This window comes from Glycine soja, chromosome 2 (genome assembly GCF_004193775.1).
Source record: "Glycine soja cultivar W05 chromosome 2, ASM419377v2, whole genome shotgun sequence".
Lineage (NCBI taxonomy): Eukaryota > Viridiplantae > Streptophyta > Magnoliopsida > Fabales > Fabaceae > Glycine > Glycine soja.
Window position 1 is genome coordinate 3764563 of NC_041003.1, and position 23210 is coordinate 3787772.

The 23210-nt window shown below is 32.6% G+C and overlaps 3 protein-coding genes across 4 annotated transcripts; 1 reads left to right on the forward strand and 2 right to left on the reverse strand.

The window, feature by feature from the left end:
* Window positions 1–1671: 1671 nt before the first annotated feature.
* LOC114380906 lies at window positions 1672–2485 on the reverse strand. The gene is made up of 2 exons (XM_028340026.1): window positions 2355–2485; window positions 1672–1951 (listed from the first exon to the last, which is right to left on the reverse strand). Exons 1-2 carry the CDS (start codon window positions 2470–2472, stop codon window positions 1740–1742), a joined length of 330 nt encoding a protein of 109 aa, XP_028195827.1. The 5' UTR covers window positions 2473–2485; the 3' UTR covers window positions 1672–1739.
* Window positions 2486–12776: 10291 nt separating this feature from the next.
* LOC114380911 (ubiquitin carboxyl-terminal hydrolase 17-like) lies at window positions 12777–20273 on the forward strand. 2 transcript variants are annotated; one of them, XM_028340035.1, is made up of 12 exons: window positions 12777–13670; window positions 14597–14733; window positions 14810–15534; window positions 15634–15722; window positions 16121–16206; window positions 16297–16459; window positions 16544–16694; window positions 16773–16930; window positions 18461–18545; window positions 18658–18876; window positions 19212–19273; window positions 19389–20273. In XM_028340035.1, the coding sequence occupies exons 1-12, from the start codon at window positions 13339–13341 to the stop codon at window positions 20050–20052; spliced, it is 2871 nt and encodes a 956-aa protein (XP_028195836.1). In that variant the 5' UTR covers window positions 12777–13338; the 3' UTR covers window positions 20053–20273. The 2 variants fall into 2 exon arrangements, with proteins under 2 accessions (XP_028195836.1, XP_028195846.1); XM_028340045.1 differs by having other exon boundaries at window positions 12784–13670; window positions 16544–16658.
* A 341-nt stretch (window positions 20274–20614) lies between these two features.
* Window positions 20615–22603, reverse strand: LOC114370444 (transcription factor bHLH131-like). The gene is made up of 3 exons (XM_028327799.1): window positions 22034–22603; window positions 21717–21947; window positions 20615–21333 (listed from the first exon to the last, which is right to left on the reverse strand). The coding sequence occupies exons 1-3, from the start codon at window positions 22049–22051 to the stop codon at window positions 20944–20946; spliced, it is 639 nt and encodes a 212-aa protein (XP_028183600.1). The 5' UTR covers window positions 22052–22603; the 3' UTR covers window positions 20615–20943.
* Window positions 22604–23210: the final 607 nt, after the last annotated feature.

Below are 23210 nucleotides of genomic sequence, written 5' to 3' on the forward strand. Positions count from 1 at the left end.
ATATAGAATTAATAACTTATTCTATGATTTATTTAAAGTTATGAACAAATAATTTTTTAAAATATGTAAGATGTGTTTTTCAAATGTTTCTTCAAACTTAATAAAATCCAATGAAAATAAAATTGAATTTCATTTTTAATTCATGTCTTTTATAAACCCAAACCCATCTTGCCTTTTGCCAGGACGGGATGAGAATAAGCAACCCGTAGTTGACCCACCCCATTTTCATCCATAACACTAAGAAGACACTTTCTCCAACATAAAAAAACACTAAACCAACTATATATATATAAACATAAATTTAGTAAAATAATAGAATTAATTAATATAATTATATCAATAAATTAATGTATTTAATATATAATAATATTTAAATTAATTAATTCATTAATATTAAATATATTAATGTTAATACTAATATTAGTATACAAGAATGTATTTATTAATAATACTAATATTAATGAGTGAATTCATATTAATATTAAAATGATATCAATAATAGTTGACACGTGTTGTCAACTCATATTTCTTAATGAAATGATCTAATGTAGGAATGATAAAAAAGGCTGACCAGGGGAGCCGGAACGTCAACCCGCTATCAATTTGTTGAGATGGGATGAAACATGTTGTGGCCTGCCTAACTCGTCGGCCCGTCTAATGTACTTTGACGAAAAAATATTCAAAAACTTGCAACCATTAAAAAGCCACCCCTTCTCTTTTATTTCCCTTTTTGTTGTAAAAAGAATTATGAAAATTATCAATTAAAATGGAAATAGTTAACATTATGGAGTATAAATAATTAATAGTCAGTGCTATTATAAAAAATGAAACTAGAAAAATTAGTCACTGTTTACCCTTAAAATATCTCCAACTTAATTAAGACATACGATTTATTGATTTCTTAACATGGTGTCTGAAAAATAAAACCATTCGAGTTAGCTAGAAAAAAAATGGAGTTAATTCTTAATCAAGCACTAATTATTAATACATCCTTGTTGGATTTTTTCAGCCATGACCACTTTGGAAAACAAGTCTGAACTTTTCATTCTCATTCAACTACCAGTGTTAATACATTATGCATCCTTCGTTGCTAGTGTTCTAAGGTATAACGAACTTTTTAAAGAACAATATTTCTTCTCCTTTTTTGTCTAGAAGACATCTTCAAGTCATTTTCCACTGTTATAATTTGGTCCCAAACGGATGAAGCTTGCCTTTCCGGCGTTTCCACTCGGGTAGGAGCACATGGGTAAACCCCAGTCCCACACTCTGATAATTCTCCTTTAAATACTCCTCACAACTTCTAACTTTTCAAATTAAGAATCCTATCATACCTATATGTTTTTATCTAGGTGTAAGATATCACATTGGGTTTGAGTGTATCAATTTTTTTTTAAAAAAAAACATTTTTTAAAAAACACTTATTTAATAATTACTTTTTTAAAAATTTAAACAAATTCACCCAAAATGCACTCCTTTGGGCCATCTAAATCTCCGTTAAATTTAGTTTGGAAGATGTGATTTTTGTTCCGATAAATTATGGAATGGTTGTTCATTCTATCATTTGGATTGGAGTGGCTTTCTTAATGATGTAGTCTTTTTCTTAATGAATTAGTGGTTTTCTTACTGATGTAGTCGGCAATTACGTTAGTCAAACACATGACATTCCTACACTGATCTAATCGCAATTTCCCATTTTTTATTCAATATGCTTTCTCTTTAATTATTTTACACCCTTTATATTACAGTGGGGATGAAATTGACCCAATATGTATCATAGGAGCAAATAATTGCTCATCATGTTCGGAACTATGAGTATTTTGGTCGCCAGAATCAGTATTCTTGCCGTCTGCATGCTGTGTATGCACTTCAAGCAGGTCATTATATTCAGAACTATCTGCAATATTTTGGTCGAGAGATTCAGCATTCGTGGCATCATCTGCATGTTGTGTGGCTGCATGTGCACGCAAATCAAGCAAGAAATCAGAAATGGAACGTATGTTGACAAGCACATAGCAGAAGAATGCAGCAACCGGAGCTAACTTCAAACTCATCTTCATCGTTGTGACCAAGAAACATCCAACCAAGAAATTAAAAACACCAACATCGAACCCAAATTGAAGTTGTCGCGACAAGCTCATAGCCATCAAGGCAAATGCCCCAGTGGAAGTGAGGTTCATCATTTTCCCGAACCCGTGTTCCACTTTCCCTTGTTGGCCACGGTCTTCCAAGAAAGACCAGAGAGAGGTAAGCCCCAAGACCACAAAACCCACATGTGCTTTCAACAAGAAACCCTTCCCGTGTCCCCCGCTGCATCTTTTAACAAAGAGCATAAAGATAGATAAAAGTGAGCTTACCACAGTGTACAAGGAGATCTTCAGCGGGTTCCAGTGTCCGAACAAGTCGTGGAAAGAGGGGCTGAAGGCATAACAGCTGAACCCAAATACGCTTGACACAAAGCCTGTGAGTCTCCATAGCAACGGGTGGATTAGGAGTTCTGAAATCGACTTTATTTGAAAGGCTTCAGTATTGGTCATCGTTGTGGTGATGAAGAATAGTATAGACAAGAAGAGTTAATTAGAACTTCCAAGTTAGAAAGAGGCATTTAAAAGAGAATTAGCATTGTGGGACAGTGGACACCATCGTGGAAACAGCAGGCTTCATCCGTGTGGGACCGTGTAAATGGATATGGAAAATGGCTGGAACATATCTTCTTGACCAAAATAAAATAAAATAAAATTGTGGGACATTGTTTTTTTTTCTATTAGTTAATTTACCTGTGGTTATCAGGAACTTGCCATGCTTTTTCTTCTCTCTCTCACTCTCACTCTTTATTTTTTTTTTCACTTCATTAATTTTGTTTAAGCGGAATGAAAAAAATAAATTTCACACTCAATGTTAATTGACACCTTGAAAGAAAAAATGAAAAGAAAAGATAACAGAGAAATATAGAGAAGATAAGAGTGTTAATTAGGTGTTTTATATTTGTGAATATAAAAAAATCAGAACTCTTTTTTAATAAATAAATAGGTTTTTCTTCTTAAAAAAAGTATAAAAAAAATACTCTAAGTAAATATAGTTTAGAGAAACACAATAGAAAGATATAAAATTAGTTATTTTATTAAAATAAATATTTTTTTAAAAAAGTAAACTTAAATAAGCTCACGCTTTAAAAGATATACAATTATATCCCTTGTTAGCATTTTAGTTTATATATTATACATGATATAAATATTTATTTTTATATAATACATAAATATTTTAATATATTAATTATATCTAAATATATAAAAGTAAAAATGTTTTTACTTTGTACTAAATCTTTGATAACAAAAATGACAATAATTTACTAACCTTATAACAAGAACATTGTGATTGTGTTCTTTTTTATTTATTGATTGATTAATATGTACTTAGGAATCCCGTCATTGAAATTTCAATAGTGGTTAAGTAATACGAAGATTGAGTCTAAGCCAGGAAATGAATGAAAATGAATGAGTGCAAAGAATTGTACGGAATGGTGATGTGCGATACAGAGAAAGCTAAAGGCCTAAAAGAACAAAGAAAACTAATTTCATTCTGTTGTTTCAGAAAAGAAAAAAAAAAGAAGCAAAAGTAAAAATTAGTTCCATATCTCTCTTCATGACATCGCTCATCATCCACACATGCATCTCTTCTCTTTTTATTTCTCTTGTTGTAAAATTATTATGAAAATTTTAAATGGGAATAACATTATGGAATATTAGTGACTGTTGCTATTATAAAAAAAATGAAACTAGCTTGAAGTATTAATCACTGTTTGCCCTTAAAATATATCAGCTTTAAGCCTTACGATTTGTTGATTTCTCAAGAGTATTAAGTATTATTTTTTAGACACCTTCAATTCATTCTTCCAAACATCTCGTAAACACTCGTTATTTTATGTATATATCTTTCTCTTATTATATATTATGTTATATTCCTATTTATGATACTCAATTACTTAATTTATCATTATTAGAAAAAATAATAAATTTAATTGATAATAATTACTTGATTTATATAACTTCTCTCCTATTTAATTAAGGATGTTTTAGTCAAAAAATCATTAATGCAACAAAATAATGAATTTGAATCTTATATAAAAAAATAAATAATTTAAAAAAGTTGAATCTTATAAATAACACCATAATAACTAGTATCATCAATTATATTTAAAAATTCTTTTATCTTTCTATCACGGGATGTTAAATAAATTTAGTTGTTCAAAAATTATTTTTGATTTCTTAATTAACCTGGTGTCTGAAATATTATTATGGAAATTATAAATGGGAATAACATTATTATGGAATATTAGTCACTGTTGCTATTATAATAAAATTGAACCTAACTTGGAGTCATTGTTTGCCCTTAAAATATAACAGCTCTAAGCCTTACGATTCGTTGATTTCTCAAGAGTATTAAGTAATAATTTTTCCAAGTAAAAAAAAGTGTTAATTTTTAGACACATTCATTCTTCCAAATCTGGTAATCACTACTCATTCAACTACGACGTACGTGTTAATGATACATCATTTATTGCTATTTTTTATTGGAAGATATTAATTATTAATTTATCAATTTTTTATTAACAATAAAAATTCAAACCTACAATTTGTTTTTTTTATTTATCTTTTACCATCAAATTAGTTTTATATGTCATTATCGCTGTGTTCTTCCTAAGGTGTATGTTCATTGTACGATAAGCAAAATGGTGTATAGAATGGACTTTCTAATTTCACAATATTCCACACTATCTTCTCGTTTCCGGTCAAGACTCAAGAAGGCATCCTTTGCTATTTGCTTGTCAACATCCGTTCCATTTCTGATTTCTTGCTTGAAATGCATGCATGCTCCCACACAACATGCAGATGGCAGGAATGCATTGAATCTCTCGAGCAAAATAATACAGATAGTTTCGAAGATTACGATACTTATGCCTTAGCTTCTGATAGAGAAAGGGTAGTTTGTGAAGAAAGGTATATGTTTGAGACCTTCAACCGAATCATTGGGCATGGTGTTGGCGCCTCACGTCTCCGATATCTTCTCGATATTGCAAGCTCTCCGCCAAGTTGAGACTTTGTCATGAAAATGAGTGGATATTGCATGCGCGTGTTAATCTAAATAACTTTTTTCCCCTAGGTTTGCTTAAACCAATTATATTACTAATTTCCAAGTATATATATGCATGCATGAACTAAAGCAACTAATAATCAAAGCTCACGGTGACAACTTTTAACACACAAAAACACTAGTTAATTAACCTTAAATTCTTAACAGCAAGCCACAACCTTCTACATTACCTCTTTCTATAAAATTTCATGGTGCATATTAAGGGTCGTCCTAGTCCAACTGCTTATTTCCTCCCTTCACTCAGCCGGAAAAAAAATACATGTTTTGCAGATTGGCTCCATCGGGGAGAAGGTATGATTGATGTGTTCACACGTAAGAGAAGGTACAGGAGAGAAAAATTAATTATATAAAATTAAATAAATAAAATTACTATGCTATCCCTGAAAGAATTAATTAAAAAAAAGAAATAGTTGGAGCTTTTTTCTATATATTGGACGAGTTTTTAATTTACAAATTAATCAACCTACCTATCCGTTATTTAATAGTCCACCTCTAAGTAGGACGAGTTATATTCTCAACCTACTTTTTGATTGCAGGTTAACCCATCCCTTCTCGTTAAGGTGGGTTGAAAGCAAATGGGATAGATTTACCCGCTTTGCCACTGTAATTATTAGTAAAGAGGAAAGAGGATGGTGATAAATTTCTTAAATTGTTTTGTATAGAGGTGAAATTAGTAAGGAGAGATGTGAGTTTATGTAGGCCTCGTGTGATTTGAGTTTCGTCCGATCTAGGCCTGAAAGGAGGGTGCAGGCTAGGGTGGGAGACTCTTGATAATTTCTCCCACCATGGAAAAGTAATTTTAGGTACTTAAATCCGATCAAGAAGATTCCATCCACTTAATTATATATTTGGCTTGGAATAAGCAAATGCATCAACGCATCACTTAAATGACCATAATACACATTTCAATATTAAACAAGACACATATCCCATATAATCTCTAATACATTTAGGCAACTTTCTATAAGATGTCGATCTCCTAATCACCGAAAACCTTTGTCAATGCTATTTGGTTTGCCAACCAAGTATTTTTGTAGTGACCGAATAACCAAAGTTATTATATATGCACTTCTACAATCAATGTCTTGAGATTCCAATTTCTAGGACATGCAATTGTTAGGCCAAACAATACAACAATAACGTACATTTGAGCTTAAAATTTTACAATTTTTTAGATCAATGATATAGACAATAACAATCTTTTTACGTCCATTTCTAAGTATAAAAATAAATCGTTTTATTTTAATAAATTGACAATAACAATGTCGATTTCCTTATACTTTTAAGCTAAAATTATAAATTTGATTCCCCAGTTTATCTCTAGTTTTGAATTTGGTCCCTCAATAATTTAATTCACGAATTTGGTCCTCTTATTTTGTAAAATTGTGCAATGTTAATAATATTAGGAGCATATAGAAATCACACATTAAGTATATATTAAAAATCATATTAGGAGCATATTAATAATATTTTTTTAATGATTTTTCTTATTTTTAATTCTTTAACCAAGATTCTATTAGAACTTCCTGAACTACAAATTGATTTACTTTTCTATAAATGTATACTTTAATTTTATTTCTTACACTGTTTAGATGAGGAGTTTTGCCCTGACATTGTGTAATAACTAATAAGTCTTTATCCTTTAAAAAAAACTAATAAACCTTTATAAATAATATATTTTTTCTTATAGATTCATCGAATGGAATCTCACATATGTATTGAATCACCTAACTAATCCTTTTATTATGGTCCACAAGCATAGTCCAAAAATGCTCGAAAATCACTCTTAATTAACAATTGTGAAGCACCGAACATGACTCGATGACATCTTAATAATTGTTGTGAATGTGATACAATGATAATTATTCAAGTCTTTTCTCAAACGGATCACATACCTTTGATTCATTCATTATAAAGTACATTCTATTCAAAACTTCAAATAGTAACAATTGCCTTATTTGGTGATATACTAAGAGAAAAATGATCTTGTATTTATAAACTAAAAGCATTGCTTCCAATTTTGTATGCAAATTACCAAATCAAGGTTCTATATGGTGTTATAATCTAAATTAATAGTTTTATATGTGGTCACTATATTTAATTATACAGGAACAATCTCTTGGCCTTGACATTTGATTTTTTGTTTTATTTGTATTATTTTTATAATTGGACACATCTTGTGATCCATCTATATTTTGTTAATAATATTGTGTTTGTTCCGTAAAAAAAATAAGTTTGAAGGAGATGTCAAGTAAAAAAAATGATAAATTTGTTTTTTTTTTAACCATCTCAATTGTTTTATTAAAAAAATTAATTGGATGATTTCAAATGGAATGTAAATTATATGTGTGTAAGTTTCAATTTCTCAAAAATATGATTGATCACTTTTTTATTTTGGTATGTTAAAATTTAGGTGAATTACATTTTGAGAATTTATTAAGATGAAATCATGTCATACTCAAGATTGAATGAATATTCATATATTAATCACCAATAAAATTTTTACATCAGTGGTGAGAGATTGAGAGTCAAATTCATTATAATAAATTTAATAATATTTAAAATAAGACTCGATACTCTCTCCTCTTCCTTGTAACAAGACTTCTATGACACTTTGAAATAGAAAATAACAAATTTGTATATAATGAATTTTTAATGGTAAGTTTCTAAAATAAAATAAAAAGTAATAATTCATGTTATAGACAAGACATTGCATTGGGCCCAAAATATTGATAGCCCTTCATATGAAAACCAAAGTGCCAGGCTTTTATTTTTTTATTTTATTTTTGGTGTGAACGGTGAACCGCAATGATTGGTCTACCAATAAGAAGAGATGTCCTTTTATTTGACAGTTATAGTGGAGAATGTTGTTCAGCAATAAAAAAAAAGGGGTCCCTTAATTGTTCCTCAATAGTCCAGAATAAAGTTAGTGATTGTGCTGTTTAAAAACATTATATATTATAGACTTTGAATCACACTAGAAAACAACCAACAGAAGCATTATAATAAGAGGTACTCATGTAAGAATTTAATCTAAATTCATTATTATAGACTAAAATACTTAACGCGTTAAAGTATCATTTCATAATGTTATTCCTCGAGTGTTTAGAGTAGCCACTTGAAGCTTAGAGTTTAAGGTGAAGTAATTATTGATTTGAAAAAAATTGTATATAATTATTTAGACTAAATATTTTGACATTTTTTTTATAACTTTAAAAATTTAACTTTTCGTACATTTATATTTGTTTAAAAAGTAAGCCTGTTGTTTATTCTCTCTGGTTACCCAAAAAGAGCAAGCACGGACCTACTACATGTTAGCTGAGGGGAAAAGTGAAGAATACCCTCCCTCCTATTCTTCTTTTGATAATTATTGACGAGGAAATTTATTTCATCAAAAAGACAAAATCTAAGTATACTAATATAAATAATATTGAGAGTGTTTTTTAATTAAAATAAAAATTTATTTTAATAAGATATATTAACCTCTAATAGTATTTTTTATTAGAGAAAATAAGTGATACAATTATAGTGTAAATCAATTTTATACTTCTATTTAATTACAAATTATCATGTATAATAAATTTATTAATTTTTACAATAATTATTTTTAAAGTCACATCAACAATAATTTATGATTAATTAACAAAAATGTATGATCATTAAATTCTTTTTATTACATAATTTGCTAAGTAAAACTTTTTTATGAGTAGTCACGTGAAACTTTAATTTTGATATCATAAAACCTTATGCTTGAATTTTGTATTTTGATAAATCTAAAAGATGTGATAATATATCTATTTTTTATAATCATATTATTGATACGAAGTATTATTAACTTTATTAATGACTAATTTTTATTAGAAAATCTGACTGATTATTTTTAGTAGATCTTTTCTTTTAATCACATTTTTTTATCTATAAGCTCGAATCCAAAATTTTATTTAAGAAGATCGAATCTAATACCACTTTGACCCTAATATATATGGTAATAACATATTTAATCTGCAGATAAAAAGTACTCAAAATATCATGTATTTATTATATCATTTTATTAAAGACAAAAAAATATAATATTGTTCATCATTACTCTTATAGAAGTATTCCGAATTCAAACAAACTCACTCGATTAACTAATTATTTGATTAATTTGTTCTACCAAGATGTTGATCCTTAAATTAGTTGTTAGTTGACATTCAATTCCTGAAATTGTACAACAATCATTATCACAAACATAAGCGCCAGGCATGAATCATACTCAATATAATTTGAAGATTGTCATCTAAATATACATGACAAAGTGATAAAAGAGTAATAAAATAGATTACCTAATTATCATTAATATTCATTGTAGCCTCATAATTCTCATAAATACTTAACTTAATCAAATGACTTTTTGGTAACAACATATTTAATCTATAGATAACAACTTAACAGGTATTCAAAGTATCATTTATTTATTTATCATATCATATTTACCAAAGACAAAAAAAGATGACACTATGGATCATTCTTCTTATAGAAGTATTATAAATCCAAACAATTTCACTCAATAACCAAACACTTGATCAATTTATTCTACCAATATGTTGATCTTTAAATTAGTTGTCGTTTGACATTTAATTATTGAAATCGTACAACAACCATTAAGACAAACATAAATGTCATGCATGAATTCAGGGACCGTTCCAAAAGACTATCAAAGTGAGGTTGGATTTTTTTTGTTCATTAATTATTTAAATATTTAACTTATAACAAATAAATGTTTAATAAATAATATTTTATAAAATTATTTATTAGCTTTACACTTAAAACTAAAATAGTTTTATTTTAAATGATACAAGAAGAAAACACATGTATTAATTTGTTTCAAAAGATTGTTACTAAATATTTTATATATTATAACCCATATGCACCAGTTTTTTGTTTCAAGTTTTTGAAAGATTTTTAAGTCTCACAAACACAATAATATCAAATAAGACTTACAACAATAGTATGACAATCAAGAAGAGGATTAAACTCACAAGGTATAATTATAATAACTAAAGTTATCAAATGTGTTAAAATAATTATATATAATATATACAAGAGTAAATTACACAGATCTCTCTTGAGGTTTACCCTTATTGCATTTGATATATTTTTTATTTATTTTTTTTGCATTATTTGTAGCCCCTTACACAAATACTGTTAATTTTCTGTTAAAAAAATAAACGAAAAAAAAATCAAATTTTTATGTTAGACCCGTTTTGTCTATTTCTTCAACCTCCTCTCTTCTTCAACAAAAACAAACTTAGAAAATCTCTACTCTCTTGTTGTCAAAGTTCAAATGCCCCAACCGCACTCGTCGAGGTCTACCGTCCGTCGCTCTACCAAGAATCACCACAACCAAGAACCGAAACCCAAAGATCTGAAATCACATTCAAGAATCACGACCTCCACCGCACTCATATCTAAAACCAGATCTCAAAAACTCATATCTGGTTTCAACTAGCGTTGCAACACTTACCGCTTCACCTCTGCCAACAACACCACCACATCATCGTCGTTGTGTGACACCTCTTCATTTTTCAATACCTCCGCCATACAATGACACTGCACAGAATGGGTACGTCTTTAGTGTGTTAGTGAAATTGAAACTTTATCCCCTGAACAACTTGCACATTCAAGTTGAAATTGAAACTTTTTATTTGTAAAATTATTATAATTGAGGATGATGAACAATTTCGATGTCTTAGACCGTGAACAACTTCCTAGCTTTTTGTTTTCTTTACACTAATATTTTAGTTTTTTTCTTTGTTTTTCATAAATTTGCATGCATTTGTTCATAATTGTTCAAATAAAATTCTAAGAATTTCTTAATTTAATTTTGATCTGTATGATTCTGGAATTTTTTTTCCTGCAAAGTTCATTTTTTCTACCAAGGAATCAATGGATTGTTGAAGGAAGACAATTTTGTTAAAAAAAGGGTATGAGGGCAGTTTTGTTAATTAAAACTCATGTGACCTTACTATGTTGACAAGTCTGACATCCAAAATGTCAAAGGGATTAGTGTAACCAACAAAAAAAAAAACAGAGGGTTTATGGTAGGGATTCAAAATGGAGGGATAATGGATGTAATAAAAGGGATCTAATTTACTCTTTATATAAATATGTTTATAATATAATGCTAATAATTATATATATGAATTGATAAATGAAGACATACAATAATACACAAACAGTTAGTTTAGGTAATAACAATTAATGAAAATTCATAGAGATTTTATTTTTATTAAATAATATTAATAATTAATTAGTATGTATATAGATAAATGAGGAGGATTAAATTAGACTAATGTAACTTAATCAATTATTACACTATCTTATAAAGCACAAAACAATACATGAGTTCTAATATTCACAAAAAATGGGACCCATTTCTACTAGTAGTGTTTGAACTCAAAAACTTTCCAATAACATTGAGCACTTAATGTAACTCCATGTAGAGCTTGCAGGCCTTCAATCTTCTTCATTAATGAAGTCATTTGCTTCTTGAAAATTAATGACAATAGAATGAAAAAAGAGAAAAGGTGATTAGAGACGACACTCTAAGAAGAAGATGAGTCAAGAACAAACTCACCGCCATAAAAAGTCATGGATAAGAGTTTAAAAGTAGGAGAAGATGAGCGAAGCAAGAGAGAAGAATACAAAATTTTGAGAGAGAATAAGAAGAATAAGGTCTGAACTTTGATGTTTTCTCACTCTAGTTACTAACTTTCACGCCAAAATCCTAGCAATAAATCGATAGTAACATAAAAGTATTATAAGAAGTCTGATGGAAGGGGGCACTAATGAAAGAGTTGCTGTCTAATTCTCTTAAATATCAATGTAAAACTGGATTATGTTTAGGTATTTAGGGGCATAAAGCCAATTTTTTAAATAAAAAAATAAAATAATATTAATTATCAATTTTATATTAATTTTCTAAATTTTTAAATTATAAAATTATTTATTAATATTTTATAATCATATTGTTCTAATATGTGCATATATGTGCGTGTGTGTTCATGTGTGTTTATTACAATCTATAATCCTACACCTTCTAATTTTACTTTTAATTACTCATTTCTTGCAATAATTAATTATTAAAATATTAAAACATAACACAACTATTTTATTGGGACATACATTTATATTTACATTCTCAATAGGCCTAAAGCAAATGCCTTGATGACCTTGCTATATACATGCGCATGTTATAACCTCCATTAGGAGACACAATTCTTGTCTATCATAGTGTTATTTTGTCAAATATTAACTTAAATATATTTTCTATATTCACACAGGAAAGATTTTATGTGTCGCAAAAGAAGATACTTATATTAGTTCATAATATTAACACTATGAAAAAAATTATATTATCATTTGCTATTACATTTCTTAAAAAAAATACCCAAAACATTATTATTTTTATTCAATTTCCTAATAAAGAGATACACACCCTAAACTAAAATCAGGAAAAAAAAAATATCTAGATCATTTTTAGTAAACTACCACTACTAATAATACTCCTATTATTACCACTGATGCAAAGAGCACATACATTGATGTTATGATGGAGTGAGTGAGATTCTACTCTACTGAGGTACTTTTTAAGTGGGAAGATTCCACAATCCAAATCCAATCCTAAACAGAAGCCATTAATTCAATGTTCAGCAATACTAGCCACACAGAATCCCCACAAATGTTACCACTAGCATTTATAATTAGCAATGCAAAGTTGATTTAAAAAATATTAAAAGAAAAGAGAGTGAGTTGAGAGGTTACTGTAAGAATGATGCAAGGAGAGAAGGACGTGCAAACGGCAAGTCCTAGAGGACAAGGCAAACGACAAAGAGATCGCTGTGTCACATATTCGCAATTGGACAATCTGAGCTGAATCGAAACTCCAAAGCTACTACTCGATTTCAGAGCCCACACCGTGGAATCATAATCAATTCATTCATTTCGGATGCTCACACTCACGGTCAGGTCCTGGGGATTTTGATTTTACCATTCTGCCCCTGCCGGACCGAACCACCTCGTTCTGTGGGGGAGCGCTGTTGTTGTTGTCGTCCGCGAAGGCTATCTATCTATGCTTAGCAAGATTACGACGCTGTGGATCCTGTGTTCGGGGCTGGTCCTGGGTGCGGGATAAGGTGAGTGAGAGCGATGCTGGTGCCGGGGATTTTAGGGTTTCATGGTCTAGTGTATGTGGTGTTGGCGTTGGGTTTCGCGGTGATTCGGCACGTGTGGAGGAATGTGGAGGCCAAGAGGGAGGAGGAGGGGATGATGATGATGATGAGGATGGTGGCGGATGCTGACGTGACGGAGACGGAGGTTGCTGAGACGGCGGAGGTTGCTGAGACGGCGGAGGTGACGGTGGCGTCGGAGGTGGAGTATTCTTCTCCGGTTCCGGTGGATGGTTCTCGGTGGTTCCAATGTGCGGTGTGTTGTGCGCCTACCACCATGCGGTGTTCTCGGTGCAAGGCCGTTAGATATTGGTCTGTGCTCTTTCTCCCTGTTTATGTGTTTGAATTGCTATGCTGTGTTATTAATATTAATTAAGGTTAGAGGTAGAAGAAAAGGGTAGGAAGTAGGAACAATGGAGAGGGATTATAGGGTTGTTAGAAATGAGAAAGCTTTTTTTTTTGTTGCTCTTAGTTAGAAGTAGCCTTTGTTTGTAAGGGATTGGTGGTGGAAGGGTGATGAATTTAGTAATTGGGTGATTTGGTTTCAATTTTAGTGTGTTTCATGTTCAAGGGGCATTGGGATTTCGTTTGGGGAGTTGAGTCCAATAGTCATGTTGGTTCACCTTGTATATTTTCTATTTATTTTGGCCTGTTTTCTCGCTTCTTCTGTTGAAGTGTGTGTTTGGATACCTGTTTAGAAGAGAGAAACCACCCCAATTCTACTTAAAGGTGTGAAAGCTATCTGCGTGTTTGGTAGCACGTTACTCAGCCATCGACTTGCATGAAGCTATTGTGAGCAATTTGACGTGAATTTATAAGAGAACACGGATCATCAAAACAGATCCAAACATGCACTAAAACTAATTGCTTATGACTTAATGTGGCAAACGAAATCCCCATTATGGGACCAAATATGCTATAAGGTGTTTGCATTGCCTCTATAGTTAGGAGATTTTGTTCTTTTCCTTTTGCTTGACGACAAAAAATAATGAATGTATTGAGGGGGATTCTTTTTAATGTTTTTCTCGTGTTTGAAATATGAATGTGTTTGTTTATTTAGAGCTTGATTTGTCATCTTTATAGTGTGTAGTTTTACTAATGATTTGGCGTAGCTTCATTTATGATTATCTGTAGTTTCTTTTGCCTGTCTTTTCTCTGTTCAGTGACATGTCTATCAAGCAATCATTTCAGCCTCTTATAATGTTACAATGGTTATTCATTCTCACAATTTCTTGTAGTTCGGGTAAGTGTCAAATTAGTCACTGGAGACTAGGTCACAAGGATGAATGTTGTCCTCCAACTACCACCATGGAGCTCAAAGACAAAAACCTTTCTAGCAGGGCATCGGTATCCAAAACTGAGTCTGGTCTTCATGGTAATGGTTTTGGTTACAAGTCGCGTTATATTATTTCGTGCATATATGGTTTATAATTTACCTAGATTCGCTGCAGAAATTAATGGAACACATGCTGGTATTTCATCTTCGAATGACTCATATTCCAGCCCTGATCCTTTGGTTGCTGCAAGAAAATCATTTGATGATAACCATCACAGCAGATTTGCAAAACCTGTCTGCAATGATACTACTGATTATACAAGTGCTGCTTCTGCTCATAACAAAGAAACAGTTAACATGAAATGTTCCGAGAATATTGAAGTTAAGGATTCTAGTGCAAGTAAAAGAAGCAAGCCAAATCCTAGTAATGCTACTGATGAGACTCGATTTAAATCAAAATTTCCCAAAACTAAATCTGATGCATCTCATGATGAGGCAGCAAATTTGGGTAGCCATGAACGCAGAAGAAAAGCCGCAATAGTTGAAAAATCAGCAACAGATACTTCTAAATGCAAAACTGTGTCTCACTTGAGTGGTTCAAGTAAATATGCTGTAATTGATGATGTAGAAGAAGAATCTCATTTGCCCAAATACAGAGAAGCACGAAGATCATCATCTAGTTCTCGTGATCGACTATCCTCAGCTACTAAGGGGGATTTTTCTTCACAGTCCAAGTGTATGACAACTGACAATAATCACACCTTACCCACAAAAGTTAGTGCTATTCCAAATCTGCCACAAAATGTTCGTAGTGGTTTGAAAACATCAATGCAGAAAGTTGTCCAGCAGTTTAGAAGCTCAAAAGAGTCAAGATCCAATTCAATATCTGCCGAAAATGAGGTTGGAAATATATTTGACTTATTTCTTTAGAAAATAACTTATATTGTTAAACATAATGATTTTGTCTCTGTTGATTTTCAAATTGTATATTTTTGGCAGATGGGCTTTCCATATGAACTCTTTGTGGAACTTTACTGTTATGACAAGATGAAGCTATTCCCCTTTGGCCTTACAAACTGTGGGAACAGGTATTGTTGAGTCTATTGTGTTTCTTTTTTGCTTCCCATTGATCAGTATAATATGTTCTAGGCCATGTAACTGCTCTAGTGAGAGGAAGGGAGGAGGAAGGAAATAGTTAGGAGTCTGTTATTTTGTTTTGGAGCTTTATGTTTCTTCATTTTTTCTTTGAATACTCTTGTGGTCCTATAATTATGAGAATAGGGTGGGGTAATTGTGATTAAAGAAACTTTTGAGAGAACATCTGGCAAACATTCTAGTTGCTGGTTGGCTACTTTCATACTGGTATTCATTGCTTTTTTCTTTGTTGTGTTTCATGTCGTTCAAGGGAGACACATCCAGTGCTTGCTTGTGTAGCTTTTCTTTATTCAACATTATTTACCTTACTAATAAAATGCCTCTTCTGCAGCTGTTACGCTAATGCAGTTCTCCAGTGCTTGGCTTATACCCGGCCTCTGACTTCATATCTTTTTCAAGGGTTCCATTCAAAACGATGCAAGTTCCTCTTAATAATATCATCATGATTTAAGTTGTCCAACTATCAGGACCTTGCAATTAATTAAATCTTCACAATGTTTTCACTAGGTCAGAAAAAGGGATGGTGTTTTACATGTGAGTTTGAATATCTAATTCAGAAGGCGAAAGAAGGGATTTCTCCACTTTCACCAATTGGGATATTATCTAAGATACACAAGATTGGAAGCCATCTAGGGCGTGGGAGGGAAGAAGATGCTCATGAATTTTTGAGGTGAGGCAAATAGTTGCTTGAGTTGTGAAGCCATCTTGAATTTATATGTCAAGTGGTCTACATAATAAATTGCTCAACTGGCAGGTGCGTGGTTGATACAATGCAATCTATTTGCCTCAAGGAAGTTGGTGTTTCAAGTCCTTTGGCAGAAGAAACAACTCTAGTTAGTTACACCTTTGGAGGTTATCTTCGATCTAAGGTTCTTTCCCAGTCGAACAGTCTATTTTTTGTTAAGGTTCACATTTTCAACTTTTACAGAGTGGTAAGAAGATAGTTTCCTTATATATTGAAATTTATTTGGTGCAAATTGCAGATAAAGTGCTTAAGATGCCTGGGGAAATCTGAGAGGTACGAGAGAATGATGGATCTTACTGTTGAAATTGATGGGGATATTGGGACTTTGGAGGAAGCTCTTGGACAATTTACAGCACCTGAAATCTTGGATAAAGATAACAAGTATAATTGCAGCAGGTTTGTTATTTCCATTTCCATGTTTATTCCTATTCCAGTCTAGCCTATTATTTTTAACTTCTAATGCTCCCATATGCTTGGTTTTCTTTTTTTTCCTTTTCCCTAGCAAATATAATATATTGCTTGTATTATAGCCAAGATATGTGGCAATTTAATGTTGTTTCATTTTTTTTTAATGCTACATATCATTAATAATAAAATTTACTATGATTAAATAATTTGTTTTGCACTTAAAATCGCACACCTATACAGCTTCTCGTCAACTTAACCTTCCAACAGGTTTAGGACCTTTCCTTTATTACTTTTCAAGCTTCAAATTCTGAGTTTTTAACTAATGAGTTAAATTCCTAAACTGAATGAGCAATATCGAATTTGGTCCCTCTTGGTTGAAACTATAGTTCTAATGTACAATTCATCCATTGTGTACGAAGTGATAAACAAAGCTGTGTAGAGCTTCAAAAGTAATAAAGGAAAGGTCCTAAACCTGTTGGAAGGTTAAGTTGACGAGAAGCTGTAGAGGTGTGCGATTGTTTTTCTGACGTGAATCTATACAGTATTTTTAATCGCACCACGTAATGGCCAGCCCCAAAAATGTTATAGGAAAGCCGCTATTCTGAGAAAACAGGGGCAGAGAGAAGCCAGATGCCGGAGAAGAGAAAACAGGCAGAGAAAGTGCTTCAATTTAGGAACATAGTAGGATTTATGTTCAGCTAATGTGATATCATTAAACTAAAGATGTAATCAGTCATAGTCAATGTTGTTAAACTCGAGATTCTACCTAGGATTGGGAGCGGTGAATGCTCATAACTCGAATCATAAGATCCTACTACCTAAAATGCAAAACTATACTAATATATACATATGCATAAAAAACTATGTAAACAAAATAACCTCTAAATCACAACATTAAACAAACTTAAGTTGAAAAAGCATAATCATAAGTCATAAGATCCATATATAATAAACTAATCTAAAATTATTAAGACAAAAAGAGAGCAGAAACTGAGAGTGAGCACTTTGTACAGCCAAAGGGCGACGCAGGATGGTGGTGGATGTGGGGCAGTTACGGTTGCAAGAGTGAGTCGCAAACACAGAGAAAATGGAAATTAGGGATTTTAAAAACCGGGTCAAAGGATCTGACCCAGAATCTGGTTCTGCTTTGCCTCACTGGGGATCGATGATCCCATGAGTTCACAATGAAGATTGTGGTCCCACTCTGGTCCTGCTTGCCAATGATCCCTTGAACGATTCAATACTTCAGGGATTCATCAACCTCAACTTGTGAGATTGTACGATAAGAACTTATTAGATATTCAAAACTTTAGGTACTGATCACAATGCATAGTCTGTCATCTGGATTTTTGTGATTTTATATGGACATTTTTTATTCCGGTTTTATGCAATTGTAGTTCCACAAATGTCATGCGGTTTAGAGGGGAAAAATGGTATTATGAGGGTTACTTTTCCTTTCCTTTGTGGGACACAAACACAATATTAAATCATTGTATTTGTTTCTTTCTTGTTATCCAGATGTAAAACATATGTGAAAGCCAGGAAGAAGTTGACAGTGTTGGAGGCACCAAATATTCTTACAATTGTATTAAAACGATTTCAGGTACATCTCCAATATTAATTTTGAAGTTTTACTTGTTATCACTTTTTTCTATGACTGTTATTTTAGTTTTATATTATGTATCTCATGCATATTCTGCTGTCTACTTTGGCAGTCTGGTAACTTTGAGAAGTTGAATAAGTCAGTTCAGTTCCCTGAGGTTCTGAATATGGCTCCATATATGAGTGGAACAAAAGATAAATCTCCGTTATACAGCCTCTATGCAGTGGTTGTCCATTTGGATTTGGATATCATGAATGCTGCATTTTCAGGCCATTATGTCTGTTATGTGAAGAACATCCAAGGAGAATGGTTCAGGACTGATGACAGCAGGGTGAATTTTTTTTATCCTGATATACCTTTTCTGTGTCTGAATGTCTCCTCCCCTCACCCACATCCCCCCCAAAATTAATTATACAAATGATGCTGTCATTTCATACAAATACTTCTTTAAAAGCTTTTGTTGCCTTTTGTTTCTCAAATTTAAAGAAATACTAAAACCTTGAAAAATTGCTATGAAATACCATTGGAAGTTTATTTCTTAGACTTGTGTCATTAATTTTTAGGATACTCATTTTGTAAAAGTGATGACAATATCAATCTGCATAATTCATTTATGAAGTGAATTTCTGTATGTAAACTGAGGATGGAATTTATGCCTCTATTTAGGTAGAACCTGTTGAATTGTCGAGAGTCTTGTCAGAAAGGGCATACATGCTTCTTTATGCAAGGTAGTGGACCTGTGGATGTTGATGTATACTTTCTGGTTTGATATGTTTATTATTTCTGCAGAATGTCTCAGCACTAATAATAGCATTGTCTAATGCTAATTTTAAAAATCTTCAGGCACTCTCCAAAGCCACTGGGTTTAGTAAGTAGCAATGTAATCTCTTCTGCTGGAAAGTTCAAGAGGAGAAACCTGGAAGCCATTCCTGCTACTTCTAAGACAAGATCAAATTCCATGGCCACAAGCGGCTATTCTCCCTCTCCACAGCAGAAGCATGGCAAGTACCCTAACTGGAATGATGCCGATGATTCCTTAAGCAATGATTTTGCATATCCAGAAGAATGGAGATTCCAGTATGGGGTAAGAAATACAATGGTGGATTCTTCCAGTGAAAGTTCACTTTTCAGCTCTTCAGATGCAAGTTCTTGCAGTACTGCAAGTATCAAGGACTCTGCCAGTTCTGCTGATTTCTCGGATTACATATTTGGTGAGGTGGGACCCAATTGGTATAGCCACTATGGGCTTTCATCTAACATGGGGGCATCTTCCTCCTATGATAACTTGGATACAGATTTCTTAGTGGATAGTAATGGTGGTGCAAGTAGAAGGCTCCAGCAGGACTCAGAAGATAAAGCAGTTTTGTATGCTAACAAAAGCAAAAATCACAGTGGCAGTAGGGGAATTGACCTTAAAAGATATATCACTGCTAATCATTATGACAAAAAATCTGGTGTACATGTGAGAAGAACAAGCGGAGATGCATCAGCTCAAACGTTTTATTGAGTTTGAGTTGAGATATAAGCAATCATCTTGGATATTTTTTTGTGTAGTGAAGAAAATCAGTGTCTCGCTAATCCAAATAGAATGAGGATTCCTGTTCAACGTTCACCCTCTGTACTCGAATGATTTTATTTATTCAATAGTATATATAGAACAACTATCAACAAAATGAGAAAACGAATAAAGAAGAATAAATTGAGTGATAACTCACCTGTTATAATCAAGTTTGTGCAGTTAATATATATCATTTCATAAGAACCTTCCGTCGAGATTTGATTTAATTTTACGGAGCTATGTCTGTTGGTATGTAATCTTTTGTGATCTTTAGATCCACATTTCTCAGAGGATTTCTTTCCCTATTTTACAAATTACAACTCAGGTTATGGCAGCTAGTGATTATAGCATGGGGCTACTTACGGTTTACCAAACTAGTCTCATGGACAAACTACAAAAGTGATTACATGTTAATCTGTCACATTATTATGTACTCTAGTCGTAAAGTGATTACCATTTATCATTGTGTTTGGAAATCCCTCCTGCATTCAGTAAATCACATCCATTGAGAGAATACATTAATAACTGGAAGCTTCCATATCCATAATCAAACACACATTACATGTTAACCCGTCAAGTCATTATATTCTTTATATGTAGAGTCGAACATGATATTCATATACAAACTATAAAGTAAAAGCTAAATTTTGCTTGCAAAAGGAGATACAGTAATCCTAGAATGTGAGAAAGCCATGGGCTCTACAAAGCTCCTAAAGTCATCATTATTCTATAATCCTCAAAACTAGAAAAATCTTCTTGTCATTAGCCCTTATCGTTATAGCTCCTAACTGTGTCAACATTCCTCCATCATTAGAAGTCAGAATCAAGAACACTAAACAGTTACTGAAAAGAACGCGGCTTGTGCAATGCAGTCCTCAAATGGCTCTTGAGCATCCCCATACCATCATTTCCAAGACCTTGCACCCACAACACACTTCTGGTTCTCCCTCCCACACTCACTATCTCAGCCTTTACCAATTTTGTGTTGGCTGACCCTACTGCCTTTGATATTAATTGCATCAATTCTGGACGATCCTCACAACTCAATGTGGCCTTCACTAGGCCCTCCTCAATGTTACATCTTTCCAAACGCAACTTTTCTGCCCCACTAGGAAACTTAACAACATCCTTTGATGGATTAGTAGAACTATCTTGTTCCAGTTTTGACACCTTTTTCTTCAGCTCCTTCACTTGCTTTATAGTCTCTGCCAATACTGATGCCTTGTCCTTCTGTTAGTGGATAACAAAATCTAAATTCAGCTTGCTTGTCAAGAAAAATCAAAGGATTAGACATGTTTTTGGTCTGCCAAAATATTTCGAACCCTTTAAAATTTAATGTTTTAGACCCTTTATTCAAAACACATGTTTTTAGTCACAAATGAAAGACTAAAACCATGTGACTTTTGGTAAATGTAAGGTCTGAAAACCTATTAAAATTTTATAGGGACTAAAACTAATATTTTGATCTCTTTTTTAGGAATGATGAACATGTTTTACCCAAAAAATAAATGTAGGAATTTTCACTTTCACATGGTTTGTTTCATTTTTAGGAATGAACCCCAATAGAAATCCAAGGCATAATAAACTGTTTGATACTTGTGTCGGGCACTTACTTTGATTATGTTGGGGAGGATATTTCGGAGGGTTTCATATTGACCATTGATTCTCATTCTACGTCTCTTTTCTGCTTCACTGTGTTTCTTAGCAGCCAATACTTTGATCTCTGCCTTTGATTTTGGCTTCAAGAAACTGGTTTTGTATGTTCTAGAGATGAATGGCTGAGAAAAGCTACTTCTCATCATTTGAGGCTCCGAGTTGTAGTAATTTCGAACATGTTGCATGCCCTGTACTAACCGTTTTAGTAAAACACAAGAAAGAATACAGGTTTTAATTTAACTATAAACAGTTGAACTTGTAGTAACCTTATTACCTGTCGAAGCATAACCATGGAATTGAATTGATTTGCCTCCTATGGAAGATTGTATGCTAAAATAGGTAAGTAAAATGTAACCAACGCCGAAAAGGGGAAGATTGCTATTTGTTTTGCCTTTGGTCACAACTTTCTTTATAAGAAGAGAATGGATCGATCTTCTTTAATGAATATAAATGAAGGGTGTAATGGCAAGTCTATAAACATATTTTTGCAATTTAATAAGATTAGGAAAATATTTCTTTCTAATAATGGCAAATTAGAAGATAATCAAAACATTATCAGAATTTAAAAGAGGCTTGCTGTAGAATTTAATTTTAAGATCCTCATTATAAAGTCCTTGATTTGCTCTCATGTCATCTCCCACCAGAGAATCTACATATCTTTTTTAGAATTTTTTTTTACCACATATGTAATTTTTTCTTCTTCAAATGGTTGTAGAGCCCTATGGGCCCATGAGGCCTGGCAATGACACTGGTTTTGGGGGTTGCTATTGCGACTATCAAATTTGCTATTAGCATAGCACTACCAACTTTACAAAATTCCTCTTTTGTTCACTCAATTGGTAGTGTCAATAGTCTTCCCTTCCCCTCATATTCCTCCCTTGTGCCACCCCGCCCTCTCCCCTTCCCTTACGACTTCCCCATTTCCTTCGTGTTGCACCACGACCAGCCACCCCAAGTCCCTAACCAAATCCAAGTTGTGCCGAGCCACCCACCCCCAACCAATCCAAGTTGTGCCGAGCCACCCACCCCAACCAAATCCAAGTTGTGATGCACTGCCTTGTTGAAATCGAACTAGTGCCGCGTAGCGCTGAGAGCATCATCAATGATGATCCAACCCCTCCTCCTCGACCCCTTCACTCCTTCCTCCCTCATCGACAACAATAGTCCTTTAATCCTATTTTTTGTTGTAGGTCTTGTTGAGGGGTTTTTGGGTTTGGGGGTGATGTCAAATTTGTGTTATTGTTGTCAATAGATTTGGAATGGTGGGTTTGGGATGTCAGGGATGGTGAGCCAACAATGGAAATACGGTTTAGTTGTTGTGTAGTGTACAACAAAATCATGTTTTCATTGCACACATGGGGGTGCAAAAAAAAAAAAATGATAAAAGAAATACAATTTTATTGTACAATTATACAACATGATTTTATTTCTGTTTATTTTTTTTTTGCACC

Coding starts and splice junctions, on each gene's coding strand:
- LOC114380906 (XM_028340026.1), bottom strand. CDS start 2,472: ATGGAGACTCACAGGCTTTGTGTCAAGCGTATTTGGGTTCAGCTGTTA. Junction 1,952..2,354: donor AGATCTCCTTGTACACTGTG/GTAAGCTCACTT, acceptor GTGCACATGCAG/CCACACAACATGCAGATGAT.
- LOC114380911 (XM_028340035.1), top strand. CDS start 13,339: ATGCTGGTGCCGGGGATTTTAGGGTTTCATGGTCTAGTGTATGTGGTG. Junction 14,734..14,809: donor AACTGAGTCTGGTCTTCATG/GTAATGGTTTTG, acceptor GATTCGCTGCAG/AAATTAATGGAACACATGCT. Junction 16,460..16,543: donor GATGCTCATGAATTTTTGAG/GTGAGGCAAATA, acceptor CTCAACTGGCAG/GTGCGTGGTTGATACAATGC.
- LOC114370444 (XM_028327799.1), bottom strand. Junction 21,334..21,716: donor TCCTCCCCAACATAATCAAA/GTAAGTGCCCGA, acceptor ATCCACTAACAG/AAGGACAAGGCATCAGTATT.